This window comes from Crotalus tigris, unplaced genomic scaffold, assembly GCF_016545835.1.
Source record: "Crotalus tigris isolate CLP2741 ecotype Arizona unplaced genomic scaffold, ASM1654583v1 scf7180000024375.2447938, whole genome shotgun sequence".
Taxonomy (NCBI): domain Eukaryota; kingdom Metazoa; phylum Chordata; class Lepidosauria; order Squamata; family Viperidae; genus Crotalus; species Crotalus tigris.
In genome coordinates this window covers 226,382-242,662 of record NW_024100545.1, presented here as the reverse complement: position 1 = coordinate 242,662, position 16,281 = coordinate 226,382, and the positions used below count along the sequence as shown (strand labels likewise).

The 16,281-nt window shown below is 35.3% G+C and overlaps 1 protein-coding gene across 3 annotated transcripts in view; it reads right to left on the bottom strand.

The window, feature by feature from the left end:
* Positions 1-5,912: 5,912 nt before the first annotated feature.
* WASL (WASP like actin nucleation promoting factor) overlaps positions 5,913-16,281 on the bottom strand; it is a 34,484-nt gene continuing 24,115 nt past the window's right edge. For 2 of the 3 annotated variants that reach the window (XM_039328363.1, XM_039328365.1), the window contains exons 6-12: positions 14,890-15,058; positions 14,219-14,261; positions 13,720-13,873; positions 13,140-13,157; positions 10,937-11,460; positions 9,668-9,776; positions 5,913-8,650 (exon numbers count right to left, since the gene is read on the bottom strand). In XM_039328363.1, coding sequence (XP_039184297.1) covers positions 8,589-8,650; positions 9,668-9,776; positions 10,937-11,460; positions 13,140-13,157; positions 13,720-13,873; positions 14,219-14,261; positions 14,890-15,058 — 1,079 coding nt within the window. In that variant the 3' untranslated portion in view covers positions 5,913-8,588. The remainder of the gene's footprint in view (positions 8,651-9,667; positions 9,777-10,936; positions 11,461-13,139; positions 13,158-13,719; positions 13,874-14,218; positions 14,262-14,889; positions 15,059-16,281) is intronic. The other variant, XM_039328364.1, reaches the window with a different exon arrangement.

Sequence of the window (16,281 nt, the reverse complement as noted above, 5' to 3'; positions counted from 1 at the left end):
TGAAACCAAATCCAAGAAAACATGGCTTCTAATTGGTTCTTGGGTCTCAAGCAGGAAAGCCTTACGTACTTAGCAATAAAAATGGAGTATTATAGCACAAAGTAATGCTTATTCTGAAGTGAGTCCCACACTGAGGGTTAATCTCCTTCTCTGGTGTGTTTAAACTGAACCCCCTCCCCCCCAAAAAAAACAACCCAAAAAACAAAACAAAAAAACCCTACCCAGGATTATGTTGTAGTGCTGTGATCCAAAGCATAACCATTGGGTCAACAGCACATTCATATAAAAAGTGGCAGGGCTTTGATTACAATGCCCTAGCTATCATCTTATTTTCTCTCTCACACACATAGAACTAGCTTTACCTAACTTACCTAATCATAACTTGTCCAATTTGGTATAGTGGTTATTTAGCTAATATAATAACTTAGGCAGTTTGGTACAGTGATTAAGTGCTGGAGAAGAATTCAAGAAACAGTTTTAAGTTCTAATCCACTTTAGGAATGAAAGCCAGCTGGGTAACTTTGAGCCTGTTACTCTCTCTCAGCCCAACTTAATCTCACATGGTTGTTGTGGAGAAAATAGGAGGAGGAAAGACTATTGGATAAGTTCACCACCTTGAGTTACTTATAAAGTAATAAAGGTAAGACAAAAATCAAATTAAAATATTAAATTTAGTCCCAGTGATTTTATTGACGTAACTGCAATTTTCTGGGTGAAAACAAAAATAGTTTGTGCTGATGTATGTGAGTCTATGTGGTTTCTATTTTTTAGTTCAACCTACACAACCAAAGGCTTCCAAGTCCAGATAAGGTCAGCCCTGGACAATTTTGCAAAATAACCTCAGACAAACTCACAAAGACTGCCAAGCATTTTCTTCTTCTGCATAAATGCATTTGCCTTTCTATCCGTTTTGTCAAATGTCTGGGAAACCACTTGAGCAGTTGATGGATTGCAGGATACGAGTGAACTATAGCAGAGCCAGACAACCGATAAGATTAGGTTGTCACCAGCTGCCCACGATTAAAATTTGGTACCTCTCTTTGGAGAAGCCTGCAGGGAATATTAAATGATGGTCACATCAATCCCTCTAGTAAATCAGTGTCATTGAATCCTCCACATCTGAGCTAGTCTCTTGCTGGTAGCTGACATTATCACCCTAGCTTTCCTGCCCAATCTGTTGCCACAGGGAGTGAGAATAGCAGACTTAGCTTACAGCAGATGAGGCAAGATGAGGAACAGCATGTTGTCATAGTCCCAGAATTTATAATAGAAAAGCTTTGGTTAAAATATTAAAAAAAACTCTGATGAAACTATTGATTTAATAAAAAACGATGAACAATGAAGAATACCGAAAGTTTCACTAGTAAACTGGAGTATGCAAGACCATAAGAAAATGTATCCAAGAAGAAATGTCACTTTAACGTGAAGCTTGTGAAAAAGGCAATTGAAGAAAACAAAGGGATTAATAGAACAAAATGCAACTTTACAAATACAAGAAAGAAGGTTTTTGCATTAAAATGTGAAGATAGCTCTGTGTGTAGAACAAGACAGGAAATCGGAAAATTCTATTCAGACCTATATAAAGATCAAGATCACTCAAAAGTAACAACACCCACAAAAAAGGAAATGCCAGATATCCTAGTGGAGGAAGCATCAAGTGCCATAAAATCAATGAAAAATGGCAAAGCTTCAGAAAATGACTGTTACAGCTGAAATGCTGAAAGCTGGTGATCAGTTTGCACAAGATACTGGCAAAACTATACTCAAGATGTCTCGGAGAAGAAAAATGCATGGAAAAATGCTGAAGTGATTCTTATTCACAAGAAACGGACCCAAGATGTTTTAGAGAACTATCATCCAATCAGCCTTCTTTCAGTCATCTACAAGGTTTTCACCAAGATAATAGCAAAAAGAATATTGAGAACATTAAATGACGCACAGCCAAAGGAGCAAGCAGGGCTCAGAAGTGGCTATAGTACAATGGATCACATCCAGGTTGTTCAGCAAGTCATTGAAAGGCACAACGAGTACACCATGCCTCTGTGCATGGCTTTCATTGACTATAAAAAGGCATTTGACTCAGTATTCCAGCAAGCAATAATTAATGCATTGCTCAACCAAGGCATAGACACTGTTTACCTAAACTTACTATGATCAATATATGAAAAACAAAGGCGACAATTTGCCTTAATGATCTTAAAGTGAAAATCAACATAGAACTAGGGGTTCGATAAGGCAATACAATATCACCTACCCTTTTCTCAGCCTGCCTTGAAGAAGTATTTTGCAAACTAGACTGGGCAAAAGATGGAATAAAAATCAATGGCTATTTAAATCACTTAAAATTTGCAGATGTAGCTCTTCTGAGAAGACACATACAAGAGCTGCACAAAGCAGAACCATTTGGCTTAAAAATAAACCTGAAAAAAAGCCAGGTTACGTTTAACAAATTCACTAAAGAAAGATATTTTTTTTTATATCTGAAGAAGAATTAGATGTAGTAGACCACTATGTATACCTTGGCCAATGGATCCCAATGGAAAATGATAAAGGAAATTGAATGGCATATTAAATGGGGTTGTCAGGCATTTGGCAAGCTAAGCATAATTTTCAAAAACCTCCCCCTATGCCTAATAAGTTTTTTATCATTGTGTGCTACCTGCTCTAACACATACCGGTGAAACATGGACACTAATCTCACAATCGATACAAAAGTTACGAGTGGCACACAGAACCATGGAAAGATACATGCTTGGCATTACAAGATAAGATAGAAAGACCTGCACATGAATTAGAGAAAAAAAGAAAGTATATGATATTATCAAGAGAGTAAAAGAATTGAAATGGAAATGGGCTGGTCACATAGGAAGAACTGGTAGCAGGTGGACCAAGGCAGTCATAGAATGGATCCCACTGGATAAAAAGTGTCCACCAAAGAGACCTAAAACAAGATGGATTGACAATATCAGCAAGTATTGCAGGCCAAATTTGTAAAAAAAAAAAAAAAAAAAAGATCAGAACCATATAGTTGGAAACATCCTGCCATGTATAGACAATGGCTAGATGATGATACTTAAAATAATTACACTAAGTTTACTTTACTCTAGAGATTTTTCTTTTTATAACCCTGTGGTCCCTTAATTTGATGGATAAAGCTTAATTAATGGATAGAGCTGAGAGTTTACTGACTGGATGCCCTTCTTGATGCCTACGTGGAATTCACAGTATATGGCAATAACACGAGAAAATAAAACTGCAACCAAATCTTGCAATCTATCAGTATCTTGCCGATCAGCAATTTTTACATTCCAAATAATTATTGTACGGTATTCATTTTACAGAAAACATTAACAGGCAGATCAGGACATCAATTCATTTTGGCTTCTAATATATTAGCTTTACAGCTTTTTTCTGTACTTTTCCAACTGGAATGATTCCCAAAGTAGTCTATTAATCAATACAAAGTTAAGGTAATCCCAGAAGTCCATTCAAAAGAAAAAGGAATAGAAAATAAGCAACTCTACGCAGCATTCTGTAAGTTGTTCATGTAACCTGCAGTGAAGAAACGGACACAATTACTACTTTCATTTACAGAAATAAAAGGAATACTGCAGAATTCTTGTAGTTCCTCAAGTTTAAAATGAAGGACACCATAAGGAACTTTTATTATTTTTCCTACATTTCCTCCCATTTACCATTCCAATGTTCTTTTGAAATAAATACTGTACTTCTAAAAGTTGATATTAAGCAAGGTAATTTGTGTTGTCAAATCATTCTCCAAATTGTATGCTGTGGCATGAAAAATACAAGATATACAGGTAATCCCTGACTTACAACCATTCATTTAACAACCATTTGAAGTTACAACAGTATTGAAAAAAGGGACTTCTAATCGGTCCTCTCATGATTATTTCAGCATCCCAATGATCAAAATTTGGACACTTGGCAACAATGTTTATGAAGGATGTGGCGTCCCAAGGTCATGTGATCATCATTTGCAACTTTCCCAGCTAGTCAATGGAGGAATCTGGATTCACTTAATGACCATATGATTTGCTTAACAACCATGACATAAAAGATTACAAAATCAGGTGCAACTCAATAATTGCCTTGCTTAACAACCAAAATTCTTGTCCAAATTGTGATCCAAAATAAGGACTATCTGCATACATGCCCATGCATTCTTCATGGAGTTAATGCTCATTTGACTCCTCAAAATTTCTGCAGTATGTGCTATTTATATATCACAGTGAAGAGGACCAAGGGGAAAAAATATTTTTCCACTCAAAGTTTGTTTATTAAATTTGTATGACTGCCTATCTCACCAAAGATGACTTTGGGCGGTGTACAATAAATAGAATAGAAAATATAAACAACAAATACAAATATAAAAACCATAGTAATATAAAAACCAAAAATACAAACCACAGCTGAAGGGAGAATGAAATGGTCCCTTAACAACGAAGCAATCTAGACAAGTTTCCAGTTCACTACAGTTCCTGGAGTGCCAGGCTTAGTCATATATCCAGGTGTTCATGGCTTTTCTGAATATCAAAAGGGATGGGATCAATCTAATAGTGAGAGGAAGGATGTTCTATAAGGTGGGGCTAAAGCAAAAAAGGCACTGGGACTTACCAAATGTAGATTATTAGCTGATGGTACTTGCAGCATGCCTTTTCTAATGGGGCAGGCTGAGGTAAATCAGGAGAGACAGTTCCTTAGTAGCCTAGCCGCATCGCATAAAGAGCTTTAAAGGTTAAAACCAGTACCATGAATTGGACCCAAAAGCAAACTGGCAACCAGTGCAGCTCATGGAACAGAGGTGGAACAAAGGCTGTTCTGGGAGCACACATAACTGCCCAGACCACCCCATGTAGAGTATAGTGCAGCAGTCCAATCTAAAGGTATTAGTATATGAGTGACTATAGGCAGGACCTGCTGATCAAAAATGGGCAAAGTGGCACACAAGTCATTACAAGAAAATAATTTCAATACTGTATACTGAACTATATTAAGAATAACGAATTTTGAAACTCTTTAAATATTTCTATTTAATAGTTAGGATTTGAATTTGGATCTCTGCAGCATATAATTCTTTTTAATCCTATTTCATCTGATTATTCTACTCTTGAAAAAAACTGCCTCTTAATTATAGTAATTGCAGATTGCAGTGGCATATTTGGAAGAAATATTCAGTTAGGTTCCAAACTTTACGGTTTGGAATGAAGCCCCCTCCCCCAATAACTTGATGACCTCTATTCTGTTGTTCAGAAAAGTGGTGAAGGGAGAGTGAGACCCCTGTGTCTTACTCTAATTACCCCCCCCCCTCCATTTAAGAAGCACTGGTTTAAGGCCTACAGTCTTCTTCAACTGATAACACTTTGTATGCATTGGCTTTCAGCCTCCAGAATTCTAAATCAGTACAACTAATTTAAGATTCTGAGAATTCTAGTCCAATAATCTGGCATTTCTATTGTCATTACTATTATTCAGTGAATTAGTATTATAATTATTCCCCTGGCATGCTATAAACAAAATTTTTTTTTACTATGAAACAATAATTAAGATCCTTTCCACAGAATTTCATTTTTAAAGAGTGCCAGTATGTTCACAGAAAAAAAATGACAATAAAGGTCATCTTATCGGGCATCCAATGGCAATGGTCCTAGAGTGAGAATGGGGAGCAGAAGTGTCCTATGAAAAAACATTTACTTGTCTTCCCTTAGGAAACATTAGGAAGAAGTATCAGAGCATTTATATGTTATATCTTAATTAGCCCATTATAATGCTATAGACATATGTAAGTTATTTGTTGAAGCCAATTTAAGGAAATATCTGGAACAATTTTTGAGCAACACAACAGATTTCAAATCACCCTTAAGCGAAGTCATAAAAGTCACACCATACTATTATATTGAGACAAATTAATTTTATTATGCTTCATGATGAATTGCCACCAGTGCAACATCCTATTCACTGTACATTTCCAAAGAAGAGGAAAAAGAAGAGCCAAAAGGAAATTCACATACCAAGAAGTTCAATCTGATGAAATGGAAAACTGAATGATTGAGATGTTTTCAGAGTACAAGTCACTAGGTGCTATTGTCTAAGCGCAATGTTCAGAGACAGTCCTCAGGTTCATTCGCTACTTGGCAAGGCTATGCGGACGGTCAATTTAACTGATGCAAAAGGCTGCCCTGGTTTCAAGAGTTAGCAGTAGTGATTCAATGACAAGAAACATTGCCTCCTGCCCACATCAAGAGCAGGAAAGTAGAAACATGCAGCTGTGACCTTAAATCTAATTGTAACTGCGTTCATGCTTTAAATCAAAACCATACAATATGCTACTGAAAGCAAAACAGTTGAATGTTTGTGCAATAACGTAGATATACTTTCTATAGATGGAAAAATTTGGGGGTAAATGATTAATGGATTACACAAGTATCCTCAAAATAGTATCTCTTTTCAAACTCTTCTAACTTTAGAAACATGTGCTTAATTTACAAGTAATATTGCTAGAGACCAATTGAGCAATATCAACTCTTTAAATGTCCTCTATGAAACTAGAGAGGAAAGCCTACTGGCTGTACTGCAGGCCACTAATATTTTCTCTCATGTGCATAACTTTTAACCCACCTCCATAGCATCATTACATACTCACAATTCTCAAGCCCACTAGCAGCAATGCTAACTGAAAAGTTGTTCTAGCACAAAGCAGCGCCAGAGATACAACTGAAATGAAGATACTTTGAAAATGTTCCTTTCCAAGTTGTTTGCATCAAATTAGTTATTCCCTTTGGAATAGTTTAACTTCTGCTTACCACATCTTCTTTCATCAGCATACTCTTTAAATCCCACCCTTCTTACAGAAGTAAAAACCGAAATACTAGACATACATTATAATTGCATTAAACATCCAAGCCAAATCATGCAGGTCCAGCCTGCTAAGATCAGGCCAACACTGGATTTCAATAAAGATAATTCTATCCAATATGTCATGAACAGAAGAAAAATGAAGAAGGAAGCAAGCAGGGATTAATTGTACTCCAAGTATGTCTCACTTGAAACCTTCTGCATTTATTAAGTGTATTCTTACTGCTAGTAGAGTATTAGCATTGATAAAGCTTATCTTAAATGCAATACTGCATGAAAAATAAGCAATAGTCCAAATATTAAGTCTCCTAGTAAAGATGAAAAATTAAAATGAAAACTCAAATTTTCCCATCATATATTGGAATGCAATTCCAAGTGCAGGACCATCCAACTTTTAAGACCACATCCCTTATTTCTAGTGAAATACTGCAATGTGCAAATTTGGTATATATAAAAAAGTGGCTTATAAACCTTGTAGTAGTGAATCTCTTCCTCTCAAAGCAAAAGATAAAGAGTTCAATTAGCTCTGTTTACTCTTGCTTTGAAGTCTAGCAATTTCGAGTCAAAAGGAAACAAGGCAACACTGACCCACATGCTTGAATAACCACAGGAGCCTGTGAGAAATTCTGTATTTGATGGAAGAGTGCCCACCCACTGATCTGGATAACACAAATAGAGACTAAGTTCAGAAAAATGGAAACATCAGCAAGATGTTCATTGGCCTTTTAGCAACAGTTTCTATCATCTAGTGTTGTCACAATCAATAAGGTATGGGTTTAAGGCTCCATTTCTATTTATTTTAGTTATAGGATCCAGTGTCTGTGTTGACATGTCCCGCAATCCATGAAAACTGCAGTTACACTACTTAAGTTCATTTATTAGCATACCAATGCCCTACATTTAAAAAAATTAATTTACAACCATTATTATTCAAAGCAAACATCAACTACAGCCCTTCAGTAAAAAACCTTATATAAAAATAAATAATGACTGCAGCAGTCGCCAAAAATGTAGACTCCTCTTTGCCATGAACGACAGTTGGGAAAAGTCACAAAGGTGGTTTCTATCAGATTTATTGACCAAACAGACTATTCTTAAATTCAGTATTCAGGTATCAAAGCTCTGATATAGGCAACAATGCTCCAGATCAGGGAAAAATTTCATGATCACTTAATTTTTCTAGTGATTGCTTTACAGCTTGAAGACTAAATCTGAATGGTAGTGTTGAAATGCTCATCATTTTATCAGCCTCATCCATGAAGCTTAGTTTCCCAGATGAAGAAGCTAAAACTAGGAGCTGCATTGCTTAAAGTATGTAGTGCTATATTAGGTTTTAATAAGAAAATCTAGATACAGAAAAAGTAGGGTATGAAAATAGTGTTTTCCTTCTTGCAATTATAACTAAATACATTTAAGGTGTGTTTGTCAATCTCACAGATTACATTAAAACTCCCTTATTGATGGAATGGAAAGTATTCACATGTACACTAGGCATCTGATGTAAACTTTTACATAATTAGAAGGGAGTAACCTTGTATAGGATGACAAACCTTTACAGATTAAATGAGGTATTGCACAGATTAATAAAAAAGCAAAAGGCAACAAAAATATACAGTAAATTGGTAAAACATTTACATGATAATTTTACAGAATCCATAGACAGAAAGTAGTTTAGTATTTCACCGTAAAAATATATATACGATATAATATATTGATCAGTCATCCCACTCATCATCATCTTCAAAGTCTTCTTCATCATCTTCATCCTCATCTTCATCTGTTGATAGAAAAATAATTATTTGGAAAGAAAACTTAAAAGTCTTAGTAAAGATAAATATTGGTAAAATTATGCTGGTTATCAATTAACCAGCATTTTACCATAAAATGTAAATGTCTATGCAAATTAGAATCTAAGCGTTAGATGAAACAATCACACATTAAAAGTACAAACCTGACTTCTAATTTGTAAGTGAAGGCCTTAATGAACAAGTTGTTTTGGGTTCAGGATTGCCCTGCTCCTTCAGTGACACTCCATCAACTTGTTGGAGGAAGAAAAAGCTAACAATTGAATTTAAGTTTAATTTATCAAATTATAGGATTCTGGTTTTAGAAGCGTTTTCTCAGTTTGATTGTGAAAAAGAGAAGTTTACATTTGTTGTTAAAAAGGGTCACCCAGTTATTCATTATACAAAAAGGAGATAATCTTAATTAAATTTTAATGTTTGGCTAAGTACTCATGCATTGAAAATCATATCCAAAGCCGAAGACTGAGCTCACTAGATTTATGAGTATCTTTTAATCATTTGTCAATCCAATTAATGATTTCTAGCCAACAGGTTATTCAAGAAAAGGAAACCTATTTCCCGAGTCATCATTTCTCTTTTCTTTTCCTCTTATGCAATGTTTTATTCTCATTTCAAAAACAGAAAGTCCTCTAATTCTTTCTTTTCTTTTTTTCCCTTCCTTCCTTCCTTCCTTCAAGGTGACAGAGCAAAACTAATCAAAATGGTTAAGCCTTTGTTTGACTGTTTAGCTTGGAGACCTATTATTGCTGGGATCTCCGAAAGCCAGAACTTTGTCATGCACTAAAGAAATAACCATCTCTTTAAACATTCAGCTACATGGATTTTAATGACCAAAGCTAAAAGGTTACTCCTTTCATGAAACTTCCCAAAGGAAATAAAACAGATTAGAAATTGCCTCTGAAGATGCTGAGCATCTAGTAGTGCTGCAAAGATAAAAAGTTTTTTCCTACTTGATGGTTAGGGTTAGAAATGTTGATTTCCTGACCTACCTGAAGAATGAATGGCTTTGCTCCTTTTCTGCATAACTTCCATTAGTGCACCCACAATACCTGACGTAGGTGCAGGTGTAGCTGGTACAGTCTCTTGGCCATCAGATACCTTAGGCAATATTAAGTATATAAGAATGAATGCAACAGTATTTAATAAACATTTCATATTTTTTCAGAAGCCTATATATATCTTTCATTGTTTTTATCAATACCTCAAGAGGATGAAAGAGAGAGAGAGAGAGAGAGAGAGAGAGAGAGAGAGAGAGAGAGAGAACGAGACGGACCCCGAGACCAAAGTCACTCAGCCAGATTTTATGCCTAAGGTGGAACAGGTGGTAACATATTAGACGTTCTTAAAAAAACAGGCGGTAAAATATTAGACGTTCTTAAAAAAAACAGGCTGATAAAAGCTTTAGATATTTAAAATCAACTATATTTTAGAGTTCCAAGGTAATAGTTTTTGATATTTGGGGGTGCAGATTTTTGTATATAAAGCAAAAATTAAAAATAAGCAACCTTGAAAAAAGCTCCAAAATGAACCTTTTTTGAAAAAATTAAGCTCTCTTAAAAAGAACAACTAGAGAAAAGATCAGTTAAACAGGCGAAGATGAACAATGAACCTCAAAACATAAGAACTAAATTGCCTTTTTTTCCTGGTTCATCTGGAGCACAGAAAGGCCAACTCTACTTCTTTGGTAAATTCATTTAGTTATTATTCAAACATATTTGCAGAAGTTATAGTATATAAGATGATTTTGTTCTCTTTGTGGAAATATTCCCTGAAATATCTTACCATTTTCTTTTACTATTAGTTTAATTTAGAGGCATTTGATTGTTGTCTAATAATTTGGAAATAATAACCAATAAACACATTTCAAAAACTTGTAAACCCCTTGCATCTGCCTGCAGCCTCCCTGAGCCACATCCCTCTCTCCCCCCCCCTCTCTCACACACACAACCACAACCACACACACACACACGTACAGAGCAACAGCCATTTACCTGTCTGTCAGACTAGGACTTACAACTTTCTGCTGACTTCCACACTTCTTGTGGGAAGCCTGCAGGAAGTTGTTTTGCCTAACAACTGTGCAACAACTGTGGACCGCAGGATTGCCGATGCTAAGTGATGCAGTTGTGCTTTGCAATCACACTGTTTAGTGATGGAAATTCTAGTCCCAATTGCTACTGTAAATCAAGGGGTATCTATAGAGGAAAATGGCTTTAAAAATAATCTAGAAATTTGAAGCCAGAAAGAATGATACTCACCGACTTCAGCTGTATACCTTGTCGTATTTGATCAAGTAGTGCATCTCTTCCGGTACAGGAGACTGGACGACTGTTGTGTTCTACTTTTTTTAATTGGGCACCTTCTCTTATTTGATCTAAAAGAGCTGTTTTATTTGCTGAAGGAGCTGGAAATTGATGGTCAATCTCTAATGGAAGACCAGGTGGAGGAGGAGGACCAGGAGGGGGAGGGGGAGGTGGTGGTGGTGGAGGTCCACAAGAACCACCTGATGATGGAGGAGGAGGAGGGGGGGCAGGGGGAGCAGAAGTATGAACTGGTGGAGGAGGAGGATATATCCTATTTGGTGGAAGTGGTGGTGCTGTAGTACCAGGTCTAGAAGGAGGTGGCGGAGGGGGTGCTGTTATTGGAGCTCTTGAAGGTGGTGGGGGAGGGGCTCCTCTTCCCCTAGCAGGAGGAGGAGGGGGGCCTGAGCTATGTGGTGGTGGTGGTGGTGGTGGTGGAGGAGGAGGTGGACCACCTCTAGATGGTGGAGGTGGTGGTGGAGCTGAAACCAAAAACAATCAAAGACACAGAAAAGTATTTATTCACTATGAGCTAGCTCTCTGAAGCCAAGACCTATGCAATTCAAAATACCAAATATCTTAAAAAGCATTCATCCATACTTCACATACTCCCTGAAGATTCTCTTAAATTGTGTTTAACTTTCTGCCACTTACACTTATTGTTGCAATCAGTTAAAAAGAGCAGATGATAATACTATTTCTCCCAATTATAATATAAACTTTTATTTTAATATCTAATAAATATATTCAATGGGCAATATTTTTATTTAAATGTTACATTCTGTTACCAATGTTTTTATCTATGGAGATGTTTGCTTATTTGTTTAGAAAAAAGTCTATCTAGTATTACCGGTACCCATTTGTTATTCTGACAAAATGTAAAACATATTAAAAATTAAAACAAAAAGCAAAATACATATCGATCTCCAGTCCCATAAAATGATCAACTGAAGCATTAGAATTATGTTCCACTATAGCTCAAAGATAGATCCAGTAAATTATTATAATTTGGAAGCTAAAGGGATATATATAGATCAATTTGGGTAAGATGTGCAGAAAACTCCAAGTGGTTAAAGCAACAAAGTGCATAGTCAAGATACAATACATAATAGGAAGCTTCATTATCATTTTCTTTGATACGTATCATTTCAGGAGAGCCGGATAATGAAAAATCTAAGCAAATTTGCACATATTTGATACCCAATGTTCTATGCACAATCCCCACCACTAGCGGATCCAGAGCACATACTGAACAGTTTGTCACAAAGCCTTATTGGTAAATGCATTTCATTCAGCTACGACTAGTATTGATTGTCGTTTGTAAGTAGAGGGGCTTGCTATTAGAATAAGAAAAATCAGCTACACAAGATAGTTTAATCAAGACCTCAAGATACAAGCACTCAGGCAGTAATAATTTCTTATTATACAAGTCTTACACATAATCTGCAAATATTGAATTGGAGAAATATTGAGATAAGTCAGTTAGTATCCTTAGAAAGATTAATTAGAGTGTGCCAATAAAGCATAGTTATGTATACAAATCATAGCTGAAACTTAAATGCTAATACCATGTTTACCCAAAAGGAAGACAACTCTGAAAGAAGAATGGACAAGAGGCAACCCTATGAATCCAGATAAAAGATTGTGTACCATGCTTCCTCACCTTTCCAAATATACATATACGTATACGTATGTATGCGTGTGTCTGTCTGTCTGTCTGTCTGTCTGTCTGTCTGTCTATCTATCTATCTATCTATCTATCTATCTATCTATCTATCTATCTATCTGATAAATGTGTTATCAAAACCCACATTAAAAAAATAAAACTGGGGGGGGGGAACTAAGGAGGGACCCCAAACCACCAATTAATCCAAACCAATTGTCCCTGAAAAAGGAATTCCATTTATAAAACAAACTGGGTTCCAAGTGGATGCATCAATCATTCTCTTTCACACAGGAATACAAAAGGTCATATACAAACTAGCTTGTCTTCTTTCCTTCCATCCAAAATGTGAAAAAATAGCAACTAATGTGGCTATGGGATCTCTCTCTCTCTAACACATGTATACTCTATTAATTCATAGTTAATTATTGGGGGGGATTGTCTTCCTATTAAGTAAAAAGGTATATGAAAATTAAAAAGACTAGAATTCATACATACCAATGCAGCGTGGTGGGCCTAGATTATAAACGTAGCATATATTAACTTTCTCTGAAGGCTACCACATTCCCTCATATCTTATATTCAACCAAATGAGACTGATAATACCATGCACGACCCTCACTCTAGCATGATAAAAATATTCATGAATTCAATGCTCATACAATGTTAAGCACTATAATATTATAAATATTTGTTGTCCAATAAAATTATATTCCACCATTAGAGACATTTGATGATGATGATGGTGATAATTCAGTGAAGATATATAGAAATTGTTACATTACTTGGTATATTTTAAAATTTGAATTCTTATTTTTGGCTCTGGTATTCCACTGAAGAAATATCAAAATGTTTGTTGAAGTGAATTGTAGAAATATGTTATAGGCTACAGAGATTGAGGCTCAAATAATATAAAATATCCTCTGTAGTATAATGTGATACATTTGAAAATATGACGTAATATGTAACTATATTTTAACAAATTGCAAATAGATTTTTAAATTTAGAGAGCACTTTTTAAATTACCCTATTTAAACATTCTAAATATTCTTTAGAGATTGAATATAAGAAGGCTCACCTTGTCTACGCAATTCATTTTTAATTGCTTCTACTCCTCCTGTTTTTTCAATAAAATCATATATAGCCTTGGAAGTTTCTTTGTCTTTCAGCTGAGCCTCTGAAATTCCACACATATCAAATAGGTTTTTCAATTCTGGATCCAAATTGTTAACCTACAGGAAATTTTATCATAGTTAATTGCAAATCCATTCTTGTGACTAAATGTGACATAATTTGTATAAAAATGTCTGAATTACTGAATTCTACTAAAGTAAGTAAACAATGCTGAAATCTCTGAGACACGTGAATTTCTGTTTTGTTTTGTTTTTTTAAATTGGGAAATAAATAAATTTGGGTTAAATTGTTGAAGGCTGCAACCCAAATACACGGATCACAGTTGAACTACTTTTCTATTTTTGTTCTAGAACAACAGGATGTCCATCTAATGAATCAGCAGTCAGAGAAATTAAGCTTTATATGTTAAAAGATTAACGTAAATCTTCACCATGCTTACTTACATCAAAACCTGTGTTTGGGTCCCAGCCAACATGGCCAATGTGTCTGATAAGAAGGAAACAAGGAAAAAAAAAACCAAAACTTTAGATACATGAGGTTAAGACTGGTAAGCAGATAAACATTGTTACAATTATTTCACTGATCTGAGAAAAAAATAGAAAATGTTAAAATAATAATGAAATGGATTCTATACTTATTAATTTTCTACAGATTCCAAAATGGCTTAGAATTTTCTGTGTCAGGAGTAATCAAACCATAAATTTATCAAATACTATCATCTAGATATTCATCTCACCTAAAATTAGCAAATGCTGAAACTCTCAACTGAAGGAAGGGAAGCACCATACATAGAATAGCTTTCAAAGAAAGATATATAATTTAATATTGTACTGGTTTTGTGTTCTATTAGAGTTCACCATCCTTCTTTGTTCCTCTTTCTTTCTGTGGATTCAATATTGTATTTTCTTATACTAACACTTTTTCATTTAACTACATAAGCCATCAAGGCTTTGATTTTTAAATGGAGCATTGAAGGGTAATTATTATAGGACACTCTTGCTGTGCAGGTAGGATTATGATTGATTTTTGTACTGAGATGCAAAGAAACACATCTGTGGAGCTTTTTTTTCTTTTGTAAAATTAAAATGTTAACAAATTAAACGGCCATTCTTACTGGAAGTTGCTTGGAGTTCCAATATCTGCCTTTGTCAATTTTTTCTTTTTTGCTTTTCCTTTTTTCTTCTCTTTGGTATAGGAGATATTGTTGACTTGTGAACCATAAAACCTATTAGTAGTGATTTCTGGATTTTTGATGTCAACAGTTGCCATTGGCAGACTTGGACCTGTAAGAATACAACTAGACTGTATGCTTGATTTGAATTGATTTTTCTTTCTTTTGATAATCTATTGGTTTCAATATTCAAAAGCATTGTAGAATGTTTCAAAACAAGGAAATATTATATATAAAGGTTCATAACAATATATTTCAAACTTTTTCAATCACCTAGTAATTGCTCCAGCAGTAGATATCAATATCCTTCTTGAGTGGAGAAAAATGTAAGAACCTTATGAGTGTTTGATTAAAATGCAGACATTATAAAAAGATTTTGAATACACACAATAGCTAACTTATTTTAGAGTGCAATCCTAAGTAGTTTCACCCAGAAATTAGACACTCTATTTATTTGACTCACTGCAATTCTTAAGTGGATTAATCCTGCTTCCCCATTTCATTTTGCTTGTTGGAATCTAGCTGGGAAGGTCACAAACTGTGATTCTGTGACTGCAAAATGCTATAATCATTGTAAATGCGAGCCGGTTGCCAAATGCCTGAATTGCAATCACATGACCACAGAGATGGTGTGATAGCTGTAAGTCTGAGACAGGTCATAAGTCACAAAGCAGTGGACTAGAAACCAGGAGAACATGAATTCTAGTTCTGCCTTAGCCACGAAAGCCAACTGGGTGATACCCTGAGCCAGTCACCCTTTCTCAGCCCAACTCACTTCATAGGGTTGTTGTTGAGAAAACAGCAGAAGGAAGGAGGATTAGATGTTTGCCATTTGAGTTGTTTATAAAGATAAAATTGAAACAAATAAATTAAAAAATATTTTTTTAAAAGTTATTAAACAAACTATGGTAAGATAAGGGCTATCTGCAATGCATTCAATACCAATTTAATTCTACTGTGAGGGAGTGAGATTAGGGTTGATAGCTGGTCTTTTCAAAAGTAGCTGCAGTCATACAGACAATCTCCTCCCCTTCCTTCAAGTATTCATGCTTTATAAATTTGATTAATAAAATAAATAAATAAAATCCCCTCAGAACTGTACTCACAGGCATCCAAGCCAGTGTTCAAACTTCCTGGCTAAATGATCAAAACTGGCATTTTCAAAGTCATGCTGACCTCCAGAGGCAGCCTCACCCCACTCAGTCTTTTGAGAAAAGCAAATGCTAAGAGAAAGTGGGAAGAGGGATGTGTATAGCAGGAAAGGTGAAAGCAAGTGCCTACAGGAAAGCGTGGGCAACATCTGGAGATTGGCAGCTATTACAAGCTATTTCATTC